Source organism: Bubalus kerabau, chromosome 5 (genome assembly GCF_029407905.1).
Source record: "Bubalus kerabau isolate K-KA32 ecotype Philippines breed swamp buffalo chromosome 5, PCC_UOA_SB_1v2, whole genome shotgun sequence".
NCBI lineage: Eukaryota > Metazoa > Chordata > Mammalia > Artiodactyla > Bovidae > Bubalus > Bubalus kerabau.
In genome coordinates this window covers 134,116,928-134,132,895 of record NC_073628.1, presented here as the reverse complement: position 1 = coordinate 134,132,895, position 15,968 = coordinate 134,116,928, and the positions used below count along the sequence as shown (strand labels likewise).

Genomic DNA, 15,968 nt, shown 5'->3' with positions numbered 1-15,968 from the left:
AAGTTTCCAATTGGGAAATTTCAATGAGATGTCATTTATTTAACCATGAGAAGTTATTTGGCTAGAAATACCAGCAATGGACTAGTAATTTCAATGGACTAGTAAAGCAATGGACTTGTAATTTCATTATTAAAATGTGCCATGGAAAGAAATTATTGTCATAAGGCTGGTTTTTCTTTGGAAAAAAAAAAAAAAAAAAGTCTGGGATTTACATAGTCTTGGTTAGGAAAGTTGCTGTCTTAAGTTTCTGCGTGCTTAACATGAAAGTGGGTGCCTTCCTTTTGTGTACATTAGGCAATGAATATATATTTGTTCGACTTTTGTTCATCTGTGATTTCATGATTTTGCTTTGTGACTTTCTCTTAAGAAAACAAATTATAGTGATTTTGCCCGCGTTTCTCAGTATCCTATACTAGGGAAGGGAGAGTGGATCGGAGGAGGGCTCTTAGAGGGGCCTGGCGGTCCATTTTCCGTAAATAACACAGACCGCCAGGCAGCAACACAACAGGGCCGGCAGACTCATTAGACAGACTGCGAAGGTGTGCGGGCATTTAAAAAACATCTGATGATGATGAAGTATGTGTGTGGGCGTGTTTTACAGGGTAGCCGCGCCTGGATTACACGCGGTCTCCTCTTCCCGTAGCCTTCAGGTAGGTTGGCAGTAAGACAATGTTTTGTTTTGTTTTTTCCTTTTTTCAACTGTACCTCTCTCCGCTGCGGTTTCAAAGCGGGCCCCTCCCACAAATGCAGAGGGTCCGCGCCCATTATTAAAGAGTGTGCCAGCCCAGGAGGGGCGCCGTAAGCGCCCCATCTCAAACCCCGAGCACTGGACGCCCCCTGCAAGGCGGGCAGAACCCACGGCGCCCCGAGCTTCCCCCGGGTCGGCGCCGGGATTCGGGTGCGACAGCCGGTCCACAAGCCGCAGAGACAGGAGAGGCCGACCCCGCCGCGCGCAGCCTCGCGTCCCTCCGGCCTTCCGCCGCCGCCGCGCAGCCGCACAGCCCGCAGCCCGCCCGGCCCGCGGGTCCCCACCAATCGCACCGGGCCGCCCCGGGCCTCCCCTCCCGGGGGGCTCCCTCCGCCCAACCGCCCGCGTGATTGACAGGCGGCCGGGCGGAAGCCGCCGCGCAGGCGCGTTGGCCGGCGCCGCGGCCCTCGGGCCGGGTCGCCGAGCTCCCGGCAGGCTCCGCGCCGCGGCTGCGCAGTGCCGCGCAGGCTTTTAATTCCATTGTGGAGAGGACGGCGTTATTTTTATTAACCGGAGGCGGCGGCGGCGGCGGCGGCGGCGGCGGCGGGACCCGTAAGTGCGGGGCGCGGGCGCGGGCGGCGGCGGCGGCGGCGGCGGCGGGAGGGCGGGCGCGGGCCGGGGGCGCGGGTGGCGGCGGCGGGCGGGCGGGGGCGCCGCGGCCGGCGGCCGGCCCACTCCTCTCTCCTCTCCTCAGCCAGGCCTGCTCCGGGGCATGAAAGTCGGCAGCGCGTTCCTGAGCGGCGGCGGCGGCGGCGCGGGCAGCGGCGGGCGGGCGGAGATGGAGCCTAGCTTCCCGCCGGGCATGGTGATGTTCAACCACCGGCTGCCCCCGGTCGCCAGCTTCGCGCGGCCGGCGGGCGCGGCCGCCCCTCCCCCGCAGTGCGTGCTGGCCGCCGCCCCGGCCGCGGCCCCGGCCGCCGAGCCCCCCCCGGCGCCCGCCCCGGACGTGACTTTCAAGAAGGAGCCGGCGGCGCCCGGCGCGGCCTTCCCGGCGCAGAGGACCCCCTGGGGCTTCCTGCAGTCGCTGGTCAGCATCAAGCAGGAGAAGCCGGCCGACCCCGACGAGCCGCCGGGCGCCCCCCACCCCCACTACGGGGGGCTGTTCGCGGGGGCCGACGAGCGGGCGCCGGGGCTGGGCGGCGGGGACGGGGGCGGCGCGGGCGTCATCCAGGACCTGAGCGCCCTGCACCCGCCGCCGCCCGCCCCGCACCAGCACCCGCACCCGCGCGACGTGCTGCTCGGCCGGACTGACGACCCCCGCGGCCCCGAGGAGTCCAAGCCGGACGCAAGCGTCAAGAAGGCCAAGAGGCCAAAGCCAGAATCTCAGGGAATCAAAGCCAAGAGGAAGCCGGGCGCCTCTTCCAAGCCGCCGCCGGCGGGGGACGGGGAGGGCTCCGTGCTGTCCCCGAGCCAGAAGCCCCACGTCTGCGACCACTGCAGCGCCGCGTTCCGCAGCTCCTACCACCTGCGCCGGCACGTCCTCATCCACACGGGCGAGCGGCCCTTCCAGTGCGGCCAGTGCAGCATGGGCTTCATCCAGAAGTACCTGCTGCAGCGGCACGAGAAGATCCATAGCCGCGAGAAGCCCTTCGGCTGCGACCAGTGCAGCATGAAGTTCATCCAGAAGTACCACATGGAGAGGCACAAGCGCACGCACAGCGGAGAAAAGCCATACAGATGCGACACTTGCCAGCAGTACTTCTCCAGGACCGACCGGCTGCTGAAGCACAGGCGCACGTGCGGGGAGGCCCTGGGCAAGGGGGCGCCCAGCGCGGAACCTGGGTCCTCCGGCAGCCACAGCGGCGTGGGTAACCTGGCTGTGTTGTCTCAGGGAAATACCAGTTCTTCGAGGAGAAAAGCGAAGTCCAAGAGCCTCGCGGTTGAGAGCAAGGAGCCCAAGACGGGGAAAGCGAATGAATCCCACCTGTCCGCCAGTATAAACGCGCAGAGTTACTCCGTAGAAATGCCGGCCGTGCCTTCCAGTGGAGGCATCGTTGGCCCTGACATAGACGAGCTCCAGAAGAGGGTGCCAAAACTGATCTTCAAGAAAGGAAGCAGGAAGAGCACCGATAAAAGCTACCTGAATTTTGTGTCACCGTTACCAGACCTGGTTGGGCAGAAGTCCTTGTCCGGGAAACCCAGCGGCTCCCTTGGCATCGTGTCAAACAGTAGCGTGGAGACCATTAGTCTCCTCCAGAGTACAGGTGGCAAACAAGGTCAGATAAGCAGTAATTACGATGATGCCATGCAGTTCTCAAAGAAAAGAAGATACCTACCAACCGCCAGCAGCAACAGTGCCTTTTCCGTGAACGTGGGACACATGGTGTCCCAGCAGTCCGTCATTCAGTCCGCGGGCGTCGGTGTTCTGGACAGTGAGGCCCCGTTGTCCCTTATTGACTCCTCCGCCCTGAACGCGGAGATTAAGTCTTGTCATGACAAGTCAGGAATTCCTGACGAGGTTTTACAGAGTATTTTGGATCAGTACTCCAACAAGTCGGAGAGCCAGAAGGAGGACCCCTTCAGCATAGCGGAGCCACGAGTGGATCTGCACACCTCAGGAGAACACTCGGAACTGGTTCAAGAGGAAAATTTGAGCCCCGGCACCCAAACTCCTTCAAATGACAAGGCGAGCATGTTGCAAGAATACTCCAAATACCTCCAACAGGCTTTTGAAAAATCCACGAATGCAGGTTTTACTCTGGGACACGGTTTCCAGTTTGTCAGCCTGTCTTCACCTCTCCACAACCACACTTTATTCCCAGAAAAACAGATATACACTACATCTCCTTTGGAGTGTGGTTTCGGCCAGTCTGTTACCTCAGTGTTGCCATCTTCATTGCCAAAGCCTCCTTTTGGGATGTTGTTTGGGTCTCAGCCAGGTCTTTATTTATCCGCTTTGGATGCCACACATCAGCAGTTGACACCTTCCCAGGAGCTGGACGACCTGATAGATTCTCAGAAGAATTTAGAGACGTCGTCAGCCTTCCAGTCTTCATCTCAGAAACTGACTAGCCAGAAGGAACAGCAGAAAAACTTAGAGTCCTCAGCAAGCTTTCAGATTCCATCTCAGGAGTTAGCTAGCCAGATAGATCCTCAGAAAGACGTAGAGCCTAGAACAACGTACCAGATCGAGAACTTCGCACAAGCGTTTGGTTCTCAGTTCAAGTCGGGCAGCAGGGTGCCAATGACCTTTATCACTAACTCTAATGGAGAAGTGGACCATAGAGCAAGGACTTCAGTGTCAGATTTCTCAGGGTATACAAACATGATGTCTGATGTTAGTGAGCCATGTAGTACCAGAGTAAAGACCCCCACCAGCCAGAGTTACAGGTAAGGTCCCAGGAGTGACCAGGCTGGAGGTCTTCTAATGTAATTTTGTTTTATTTTGAGAACACTGCCATTGGAATGTTTCTACACGATCCTATTAAGAATAATGTAATGCCCTTTCAATGCAACTTTTCATATTTAGTTTATTTTGTTAGCGTGATTTTAGCTCTGTTTGTATTATGATTTTTAATCAAAATCAATAGATTAAAATAGTTTGACATTCGAAGTGACAATGTTTAGCAATCAAATTTACATGTATAGATTGTCAGGGAATAGCCCAAAAGTTTTAAATGCAAAAAAAAAAAAAAAAAAAAAAATCATACAAAAAAACAAAACAAAACAAAAAACCACAAAAAAAAAACTTTGTTGCTAGGATTAAGGTTATTCTAATTGCTTTACTCTCAGGAAAGTGTAATAACGCATGGGAATTCTGTACGTTATCACTGTAATGGAATATCCAATTTACAGATAGTATGATAATACATTTCATCACATAAGTAAGGGATCGAAAACATTTCAGATTGCTCTATCTGGGCTGATGTGATACACGTTTCATCATTTAAGGGATCGAAAACATTTCAATTTGCTGTCTCCATCTGGGCTGATCCAAAATTCTGAGATGTTGGCTACCTATATTTTGTTGCAGCTTTTAAATGTACTCTGATCTTCCAAACCACATTCATTCCAGCCTGGTAGAACAAATATTCTTGGATCTTTGATCAAAGCCTGGAATGATAGCTTTAATAAGAGAAGGAAAAGAAAAAGCACCCTCTCCTTATCCCAGCTGTAAGAAGGCTGTGACTCCATCCAGAGCTGATGGGCACAGTGTTAAGACCCACGTGGTTGGTTGGTTCCAGTATTAGAACCCAAGTTGGAATTACATAATTCTTTGAGGTTTGGGGTGTGTGGTATTTATACATGGCCTAAAAACATTGTTCTCTGTCTCTGTTATTACATGTCACCCACACTCTGGGGGAGTTTGTTATTTTGGTTCTTACCCTGTCCTCTCTCAAGAGTTCTAGGCCTTCCTGGTTCCCTCTTCTCCCTGTCTGAACAGTTTTAATTCTAGAATGATTCACATTCCAATGCATGATTCGTCTTGCATTTCGTATGCCTTATGGCATCCAAACAGCAAATAATAGGTCAAACATCCCCCTCTCCCTTTTTAAAAAACAGCCCACACAGATGTCCATGTATAATAAAGCCCCACATACTCGGAGCTGTGGATATTAATAAGGTGGTAATTCCAACCGGTGACAGAGCCAGTGTGAGGGTTAAGAGTATCTCCTTTAGTAAGGAAGGACATCAGCACCTCTTTGTGAAATTGCAGCCTGTGTAATGTACGTGTTAAAAGGGTGCGTTAGTCAGTATTGTAGAAGGGTCCTGTAAAGTCATCCACACTTGCTTTGAACGCTAATTGCCATTTGAGGCCACTGGTAGACAGTGGCTCTGCTCTAAACCACTTTTTAGCAATTGTATTTTTTTCCTGATTATATTTTTAATGTACTTTGATGTTTATGCTGATGAGTTTTTTATGTACTTTTCGTGATGTTTCAGTCTTATGTACTCTTCTGACGTCAGAAAAGTACCACTGGCTGTTTGCAGTCTTATTGTGTAATGAGCCTAACACAGGCTTCCATGTATAATAAAGTAATTAATATTGTGCAAGTGTAAAACACTTCTGTTATGAAAGCAGTGTTTGGAAAATGAGAAATTATTTAAAATGGTTACAAAATAGTTAATTTCCTATCCCCACTTTCCTCTTTTAAAGGTCTGCTTTACCAGCGAAAGGGTCACTTATTTGTCATTGCAAGATTCTTAGAAAATGTGTTTAATCCTCTTAAATACACTCAGCACTAAAAGTCTGTGTTATCTTGGTAAGTGCTGTCAGTCCTGTTGGGCGCAGAGTACAAGCTGCAATCAGGATGGAGAGGACCTTTCCCACTGTATCTCTTGAGCTGTATGATTTTTTTCTCCAGTGTTTTGTTTTATACAGGTTTTGAATTCCTTTAACTTTTATTGTGTGTACTGAATACTGCATATGTACTATTCTGATTGTTTGCTCTAGTTTACTACCAATAAAAGACCTGTTAATCACAAAATCGAAGAAAGGAGATATCACTTAATATCCAGTCACATTTTTCAGGTTTTTATTTTAAATACCTTTCATAAAATACTTATGTCAGTAATACAACCTGCAGTTTAGGGACTGGAATTTTATGTCTGTGTTTTTAACTTGAGTGTTTCATGTTTCTAGGTTTTATTTTACTTGAAAATTGGTTGAATATTTTCTTCAAATTGAGGCGTATGCAACAATAGAAACTTAATAGTATGGAAGTTAGAACATGGAAATGCGGTTAGCCATCCCAAATATTATTCCAGAGAGATTACTTACTGAAGTTTCATTTTAAATCAGATTCCAGTATCTCTGGGTTCTAGGTGCATCCTTTTTAACCCCAGAAGATTGTAATAAAAGAACAGTATGATACAAAGGTGGCCCTGAGCATTTTTAGTAGGGAAGAAAACATTTTTAAATCATAGTTTAACAGTGTTTCGTTTCAAGAAGTTGTGAGTATAGATATTAGAGGGAGAGAGCCAAGACATGTAAATACTGAGGATGCAGAAAAGGTTTGAAAGTTAGTATGTATGTTAAGTTTTAAAGGTAAAGGGGAAGAATTGTATGTGTGTGTAAAATCTGTGAGAAAAATTATGCTTTGAAATTTAGGGGGTAGACTAGGTCTTTGAGGCTTTGCTTTTTTCGTATATCATACTATGTAGAGAAATGATACATTCATGTTAAGTGTAAACGTGGATTTCTCTGTAGAGAGGCTATCTACTCATGGAGCCATTTAATTAGGGAAAGTAAATTTGTTTTTTCTTTGCCAAGATTATTCCCTAGATTTGGTCATTTTCTTGAACAAGAGCACTAAGTGAAATCTCACTGATGCTGCGTTAAAATCCAACTCGTGATGTCTTCTGCACCGGTGACTTATTTCTCTGTTCTAGATTAACCTTAACATTAATTAACCTTAGCATTAATTTTGTTCATCTACTGACCCTCCCCCCTCTTCATCCTTTGCATGGAATATCTGTATCTGAATATGATAATTTTAAAATTTAGGTTTTACTCCTCACATATTAGGGTATGAAGTAGGGAAATATGCTTTGAATTTGGACTTCGCTGCTGTGAATTCAAGATAAGGTCTACCATAATTTGGCAGTTGCCTGTTAGTGATTTGTAAGGTAATCTTATTCAATAATGAAAACAAAAAAAATGTGGGGGAAAAATCTGTACACGTTTTTGTAAAAATTGCAGTTTACAAATATTTCTACCTCAGATAGTTTTTCTGTCTTACACTCATCAGATGAGCGAGGCGTAACTTTGGGTTCACCTCTGGTGTCTGGTTTTGCAGTCACTTGTCATTAGTAGCATTCAAGCCTGAACTTTGTGAGTTTGAGCAGTCCAGCCTCCTGAGGCCACACAGTTCTTAGCTTCCGAATTCCTAAGTTCTTGCTGAACTGGAGAATTTCCCTCAGAAAAGAATTGACTGCTGGACTAAAGAGCTCCATTTTTAGTGAGCTGCGCCTGAAGACTGCCGTTTCACAGTGCCACGGTCTCTGTGCTCTGAGACGCGACGACAGGAGCTCGTCCTGGGATGTGACGCGAGGCTCCTCCGCCAGCGCTCTGCTGCCAGCCTCGCGTTGTCGCGGGAGGCGGCGCGGCTCTGGCCCACGGATGTTGGCCGTCTGGTGTTCACGAGGACAGGTCTGAGGGGCTCCTCCAGCCTGCTGTGCCTTCTAAGTGCGATAGACGGTTTCTGATAGATTTTGAGCAACGGTGTTGTTTCAGTTTCCACTTGTTATTTCTCTGTCTCCTTAATAATTTATTCCTTAAAATGCATATTAGCATGAAGACAGCATCTGGGAATTCTTATGTCCTTAACCCTTGATCAAAAAAAAAAGATCTACAAAAGCCCCCAAATTCTCTGAGATTATATAGTTTTAAAAGAGATCGTTACCGTAAAGAGGGCATGCATTTTTCAGATTATTTCTGCTTTGTTTTTACCTCTCTTCCTTTTTCAAAAAGTATTGACTGTGTGAATGTAACTTAAGCAGATTCTATTTGAATTCTTTGTGAACCTTTGGGAAGAGTTGCACTGCATTTCTAGGGTCATGGACTCTGGGCAGCTCATTATAGAGTGGATATCTCCCCGCCCCCTGCATTAGCAGAAATATATTTGCACATGAAAATTTACAAGCCCATCATATAGGCTCACAAGAACTGCCCCCTACCAAAACCTGGTAATGGTAAAAAAAAATTCAGGTTAAGGGTCCTTTCTTTAGAAGGCTGTTTAAACATTGAACTTTTGTTGTATAAATAACATAGGCAATACTTAAAAAGCATGGAACAAAAAGCATGGAACAGTGGTTTTCAATATTAAAATTTCTTTTATCTGTTAGCATTTATGGATTACATTCAGGTTACATAAAGCTATAGAGTTTTATGGTAAGCTGGTCAAATAATGAATAGATAATTCTTTGCAGTTTCTCATCTGATAATAAGTACTATCGAGATGCTAGGCTAGACAATAGTTCAGTCTTTTCCATCAACAGAAATGTGTTAACAGCGCATAATAACTACAGTCAACTACTGTGGTTCTTCACTTGCGCGGAAGTAGCTTCCTGCATAAGTGTATTGGCCAAAATGAAAGCCCACGGCCTGTTTGTGTGGAAGGAATAATTGGGAGTTTTTAATAACACGAAGCCTGTACCTCAGGTAGCCTGAGTGACTAGCTGGGTTGAAATACACTGTGCAAGATAAAAGCCTTGTAAATAAAGCATGTTTTGTGTTGAAATAGGTATCTTCTTGGGAAATGTAGATGAATAGCCACAAAAAAATGTAATGATTTGGACCTTATACTCCACAGGGGAAAATGTGCTGCCTGTTTTGGAGAAGCGGGCAGAGGTGGTGCGTTCAGGGAGAGAGGTAGGGATGTCTTAGAGTGGAGGCCAGAGGGAACAGGATTTGAAGGGGAAGTGGGGAGTGTAAAACAGCCCAGTACTGGCGGGGGTCCTGGAGGGTAAGTGATCAGAGGGTAAAGGAGCTCTGTGATGGGAAAACGCAGTTCTTTTGTGATTTTTCAGTTTAGACTTCCTTGGGTACTTTGGTATGAACTGTAGTTCATTGTGGAGCAATTAATAAATAACAGACAACCGTGGTGAACTTCTGTTTACATTCCCAACTAGGAAAAAGATGGCTAATCTTTGTGTTTATATATTGTTATCTTTGCTTTAGTAACTCAAAATCACATAGCTTCCATTGGTTGGTGAGAATTTTAAGTGACTTTCTCATCAAAACGATTAGTCAAAATTACTGTTAACATGCGATGAAGTGAATATGCACAGAATTTAGGAATTGACAAAAGCTCTTGAGTTGCCCTTCCCAACCCACAGAAGAAAGAAAAAATGACAAGTACAGTATATAAAGGCGTACTTGGTTATAACAGTGGGAAAGTGTGATTGTAAAAAGTTGGGAACTCCCTAATTAATAATTATTTTTTAAGGTTTGCATTGCAAAATGTTTAATTTTAACTTGTGATGGCTCATCCGTTCTTTCTAATTTGAATAAGAATCTTGTTTTAAAGCATTATCTATTGGAAAGTTAATTTTAGTTGGGAGCTCAAGTTTTGATTTTGGGGATGCAGATTTTTTAAGTCTGAAAGTGATACTTTAGATTGTTTTTTTTTTTTTTTTCTTTAAGGAGTGGATTGCAAAACTGAGTGACAGGATCAGCAATATAACTGTTTTATGTTTGGTTGTGCATAAACTAGGCTCTTCCTACAAGAAAGCCAAGTGCAAACATTTGAGAGTTCCTTCTTTATGGAGGGTGGTGAGAGCTGTAAATGGGTATCCTTCTGGGACTCTGGTAGACAGCCTTGACCTTGAGAGCAGGACTGGAAAAATCCTTTCTGAAGGTGCCCTCTCTTACTTAGGGGCCCAAACAATAAAAGTGCCTGTTAGTGATTACATTAAAAAAACCTTGATCTTGCACTACTTTCCACTTTTGCTATAAGTAGACCTTCAGTGAACATCTTTAAATCGGGTTAATACTGTTAAGGGTTGTGTTTGTGAGGTAAGTTACTGTGGAATTTTATTCCTCTGGATTCGGGAGACAGTCCTGCAGAAGTTATAGACATTTAGCTTGTTTTTAATGAAGTCCACTAAGATATTGTAGGTGTTTCTATACTCTTAGTCACATTTGGAATAGTTAGCTGTGTTTTTCTTAGAGGTGTTGGTAATTTAGCTGATCTTTTAAGGTTTAGAAAAAAATCTGAGCCCATTTCTAGCTAACGTTTTAAATTGCTTAATTAGTAAGGAAAATAATCAGGCTATGACTAGATTTAACATAGTTTACTCTGAGGATTTATGTGAATATAAAAAACCTATTTTATATTCACATAAACGTAAGGATTTATGTGAATATAAAAAACCTATAAACGTTGAACAGAGTGTAACATGTTCAGAGTATTAGAACTGTTGTGGCAGATTCGTCTTTGAAAAGGAAGGAAGGACTGCAATGTAGAGGGAAGAGGGATCCGGGAGGTTGGTATTAAAGGGTGTTTCCTCTGGTTGTATCGTTGAAGGGCCCTGAAGGGCTGAGTGAGACAGCTTGGGAAGACGGGCAGCGGTGCCAAGCTGATGTGGGTTCCTGTGGGTTCCTGCCGGGGAGACACAGGCGTGCACGGTGGAGACAAAATAAGATGGGGGGAAATTTTCTATAGAAGACAGATAGAATGAATAAGAAAATCACAGCCTTTCATTTTGTTCACTCTGGGTTTTACTAAACCTCTGAAATTGGCGTTTGGCAAGAAGAGCAGAGGACTATTAATGGCATGATAGTATTCTTGCCGATGATGCTAGCGTAAGTGACGTGTGAAAAGGAGGACAGGTTGTGTGCGTGTTTTATAATTTAACAAGCAGTGATCCCTCTGGATTATATTCAGTCAGTCCACCCAGCTGAACCAGTACTCCATCTGGAACTAAAATACAAAAACATTTTGAATGGCCTGAAAGTACTGTTCGTTAAAAATGTTCAGTACTGAAATACCAGTTGGAATCTTGGCAACTGAATGTGAGAAAAGAAATCTAAAATATTTGTAGAATTTTCTTTCATGTTTCAGTTAATGATTTTGTTTAAAAGCCAGGTGTAAACAGTTATTTAGGTACTCAAATTTATCCTCAGTACTCCTTGCCCACCATGTACTGTATGTTTTGTAACAAAATATTCAGGACACAAATTACTAGGGCTGAATATATTCCTTAAAGAAAGAATTTTCTGATGAAATACCAGCAAGAACAGATGGTGGGTACGTAGCTCAGCAATAAATAAGATTAATATATTCAGAGCTCTTGAGATTCTGAAGACAGGGGAAGAAAGTTTAGCCTGTCAAGAGGGAGCAACCACTGCCTACCTGAACCCAGCTTGACTTGGGCTTTGGAAAAAACCCATTTCTGATCAACATGCCTAGAAAATTGAGCTTCACCTGTGTTTGAAATTCTTTGTTCATGTACGGTTTCTGCCTGTGTTTCAAGAACATCCACTTGAGACCTTTCAGGGGACCCGCAGGTGTTGGGTGGCACCAGTCAGGCTGATGGTAAAATGTGAGTTAAAGATCTTTTTTTGAAGAAAACTGAAAGTTTTCACTTGATAAAATTGCAGTGCATTTCTAGAAATATCTGTTGGAAGGTAAAAGTTAAACACCGAAGAGAGTAACATGTGAAGCGAATTATCTTTTAGAAATAATCACTTGGGTATTTGATTAGAACCAAGAAATCATAAACTCGGTTTGCACTTTGGAAGTGGGTATCTTAAAAATTCTGTGATTTTCCTGTCATTTTTTTTCTATCAAACGTCTTGGTTAGCTGAAACTTATTAATCCATAAATAATACAAGTTTTAGTCATTTTTTTCTGTTAGAAATATAGCATCACTTGATTTTAAATTAGTAATTTTTTTTAAAGACATTTTGATAGTTGCTCATTGCTTACTTAAAGTTGCCTTTTGTAATAGAACTAAAGGGAGCGTTCTGTTACAGAGGCTCTCAGAGGCAAACCTGCTTTTGTGAGTTGGAGACGGTGATGCTCAGTGGCTCTCAATTTTGGTCCCAGGTACATTGTTGCCACCTCGGACTGAGGACAGCCGCCTCCCTCGGGCCTGCCGTGTCCCCTGCTCCATAGGTGGTGCTGAAGCATCACTGCAGCATTCAGCGACTGTCCCTCACTGAAGAGACACATTCATCATCAGTATTTATTGTGTGGTAATCAGGAATTAAGCTTACTATTTTTAAATATTACAGATTCCAGTATATTACTGCCCAAACAAGACCAAAATGTATATAGATGGTCATCACATTGTGGACAAGATGTTGTGTAAACCTGGGATTGTTTAGTCTGGGATGCGCAGGCTCTCGGTGCACCTCCTCGGCCTTTGAAGCTGAAAGGCAGGCGGTACAGAGTTACACACGAGTGTGCTTTCCATGGGCAGGTCACTCGAGTTAGTTTTCTGTGGCCCTGAGTCTCCTCTCGGAGCAACGTTGTTTAAGACCCTGCCCAGGTGCCCTGTCTGGTTGTCCCGGGGCAGGCTATGCAAAGTGGACCTGCGCCGTGGGCATCACCTGGGCACGTGAGACCCGCAGCGTCTCAGCCCTGCCCCCCCGGGCCTGCGAGTCGAAGATGCAGCTGAGCCAGAGCCTCCGGGATGTCTGCGGAGCGCTGTCCTAAGACTTCCACCGAGGCTCCCACACTTTCTCCTTGGCTTCCCTTCGATGGGACAATCAAACCACCCCGATCCTGCAGGTCCTTAATTTGAATTTCTCTGGTTTTCCTCTGTTCACCTTTTAAATAAATTGAACCGAGTCGACACGTAACTTTGTGCTGGCTGTGGAGGTGCAGCATGTGACTCGGTGCCCGTGGCACAGGTGGCATCCGCCGCCACCGTAGCTACAGTCACGGGCTTAGGCTTCAAGAGTCCATCCACCAGTCACACACCTGGGTGCCAGGCAGTGCTCTGGGTGGTTCGAGATGAAGGACCGAGTTGAGTGCCCTGCACCCCAGTAGGGGAGTGGGGCGGCCAGGCGCGTCGCAGGCTGCGGGCTGGGGTGTGTGCTTGCAGGGAGTCGGAGGCCTGGCGGGGGTGTGGGAGGCGGGAGGGGACCCTGGGGGAGGAAGGCCCGCAGGGGCTGCTGTCCCGCTTGGGGGTGTAAGACCGCGGGGATGACACACCTGGGTGTCAGCACGCGTGCCTTGTGCTGGGGGCGGGCCCGACGTTTCCACATCCCTGGTGAGGAATAGAGACCCGGGGGAGGCCGCACGTTGGGTAGAAGTGGTGAAACCCCTTGGTGATTCTAAGTCTGGCGGGGCTTGTTTTGTTTGGAACTCTACCCCGCCGCGCTGTGCCTTCTCTCATCAGGGGTCTTCTGGCCTTATGGAAAGGTCCAGATAGAAAACTTTACAGCTGGATGTGACTTAGCAGTGAGGCTCTGCGTTGGATGGGAGTGAAGTGACTTCATCGTCCTGAACCTGAGTTTCCTGTCTGTGAAGCGGCGCACAGAGCTCCAGCCCAGGGGCTGGAGCTGATGACCTTCCTTAACCTGCCAGGCCGCGCCCCATGCACTGCGATGCCCAAGGAGAGACAGGAGAGGAGTGGTTCCCAGCCCGGAGCTGTTACTGCCCTCTGGGGGATGATGGGGGGTTTCTGGAGACAGGTGTGGTTGTCACAGCTTGGAGCCAGGCTGTCTGCTCCTGGCGTCTTGTGGAAAGAGACCAGAGATGTCCCTGGACATCCCCCACAGCAAAGGTTTCCCAGCACAGAAGGTGTCTCTCAGGCTGCCTCTATTGAGGTGACCAGGGAGCAGGCCAGGGGAGCTCCTGGAATATGTAGATGACCTGACCAATCTCTGTGTAAGAGATGCGTACAGGGCTGTGTGTGGTCAAAGCCGGGGTGATTTTTACCCAGAAGCTTTGCTCAAAAGCCTCCTTGGGCCTGCCTGATGCAGTGATTTCATTTTTAAGCTTGTTTGAAAGCCAGTTACTCTCATTGTTTTATCTGACAGTGATACTAGTTAATTGAAGGAACTTCCTGCTTCTTAAATTTTAAATTAAAATCGCTGATGGAGTATTAGAGGCATCTGGAGATTTGACTCAGCACTAGAACGATTCTGGTGCATGCTGGACAATTTCTGGCTCACCATGGTGATGGGTTTAGGATTATTATGTGATATTCAGAGTTTGGGATCAGCCTAGTTTCTTTAATGAGAATAAATCTATTTGTAGTTAGCTAAAATTCCTTATTTATATTAATTTCGTGTTTATACTGAAAGCATCAAAACACAAACTAGTGAAGGAAGAGATAACTAATCTCCCTTTTGTTCCAAGACTCTCTTCTCTTTAAAAAGGAAATGTCCCTTAAAGACCAGCCTTCAGCTGTGTGTGTTATCTGATAACCCCTTCACGTGTGGCATGCAAATCACTGCTTCAGATCAGCAGCAGTTCTGGACATGCATGGAGCAGGGAGGGGGCCTGTCATCTTGGGAGGAGCAGGTTATTACAGGTGACCTGGAACTGTGCTCCATAGGCCCGAATGTCTGATTTTGGAGCTGCGTGAACCCCCAGGAGCCCTAGTGATGTGTGCCCTGGCACCCCAAGCACATGTCCTGAACTGGGTGAAGAACCCCGTTCCCGAGGTTCCGCTGGCTTTTGTGGTGGTGGGCCGTTACCAATTACTGAACACCTACTTTGTACAAGAGCAGGCATACTTTGCCTCATTTAGTTCTCCCGACAAGCCTGGAAGGCAGGATCATAATCCCCTCATCTTACTAGTGAACAGAGACGGTGGAAAGGGCAGAGCGTGTGAGTGTGGCCCAACCCAGACCCCCTCCACCTTCCACAGGGCTCCCTGCCCAGCTGGTGCCAGGCTTCCAGGAAATGGACAGACAGAGCTCAAGCCACAGGTCCCAGAGGCGTGAGTTCTTTGAGCAGCTCCTGGCAGCAGGGCTTCGAGCCTCTGCTAAGCTGTTCTGGATGCCTTCTCCCCGTAAGTATAAAATGGGTGCCTGCCTGGGTCTCGGGACTGCTGTGACTGTCAGAGCGGGGACAGGAAATTGCTCTGTGACAGGTAAGGCCTGTGGCCTTACTTGAAAGAGGTTGACTTGGCAGAAGTGTGCTGAGTGGATGTATGGGAGTGAAGGTTTCTGTTCTCACCCTTTCTTTCTTGCAGACTCTGCCCATCCCTGTTGTGATCCCAGCCCGCGGCGGTGTTGGTGCCGCTGTGCTCAGCTGTGTTTCGGCAGTTCACAGTGTGTGTAGCGGATAGTGCTAACGTTGCAGTTTGTACACTGGAAAAGGTTTTTTGAGGAAAGGACATTTTAGAACATGAGAAAGTAAATTGTTTTGTCTCTACAATGTTGGATTATTTTTGTGGTTTCCATTGGCATGATGAATATAAAGGAAATTTAGTATAATTATGACCACCTTCTGCATTTTGTTTCCCCCAAATATAACAATTTATAGAGAAATTTGTCTTCTTGTTATTCATCACAGCATTCTTAATAAATACTAATAAGTAGATAAGAGAAAATAAAATTTTCTTAGAAATGGGAGTTGTATAATGGTATCAGCGTTGTTTATAATACCATGCAGTTTGTTTTTAGAATAACTAATTTAGAAAATAGAAAATGACATAGTCAAGAGTAGAAACTAGTGTTTATTATACATTAACTGTATTTTTTTATTTATCGTCTATTGAATCTTTCTGAAGCTGTTTAAGACTTGCTTAGAGGATGAACTGGGAAACTGAAGATAGAGAATATTTTTAAAAACAAAAATGTCACGTGGTT

General features: G+C 46.1%; 1 protein-coding gene across 3 annotated transcripts; it reads left to right on the top strand.

Annotated features, from left to right (window-relative positions):
- Positions 1–1,144: 1,144 nt before the first annotated feature.
- ZNF281 (zinc finger protein 281) lies at positions 1,145–15,647 on the top strand. 3 transcript variants are annotated; one of them, XR_008715143.1, is made up of 4 exons: positions 1,145–1,300; positions 12,244–12,392; positions 15,023–15,166; positions 15,350–15,647. XR_008715143.1 is itself a non-coding variant. In XM_055583169.1 (2 exons), exon 2 carries the CDS (start codon positions 1,461–1,463, stop codon positions 4,080–4,082), a length of 2,622 nt encoding a protein of 873 aa, XP_055439144.1. In that variant the 5' UTR covers positions 1,178–1,300; positions 1,447–1,460; the 3' UTR covers positions 4,083–6,201. The 3 variants fall into 3 exon arrangements, 2 of the variants coding, with proteins under 2 accessions (XP_055439144.1, XP_055439143.1); XM_055583169.1 differs by lacking the exons at positions 12,244–12,392; positions 15,023–15,166; positions 15,350–15,647 and adding an exon at positions 1,447–6,201 and having other exon boundaries at positions 1,178–1,300; XM_055583168.1 differs by lacking the exons at positions 12,244–12,392; positions 15,023–15,166; positions 15,350–15,647 and adding an exon at positions 1,443–6,201 and having other exon boundaries at positions 1,178–1,300.
- The last annotated feature ends 321 nt before the right edge of the window (positions 15,648–15,968 follow it).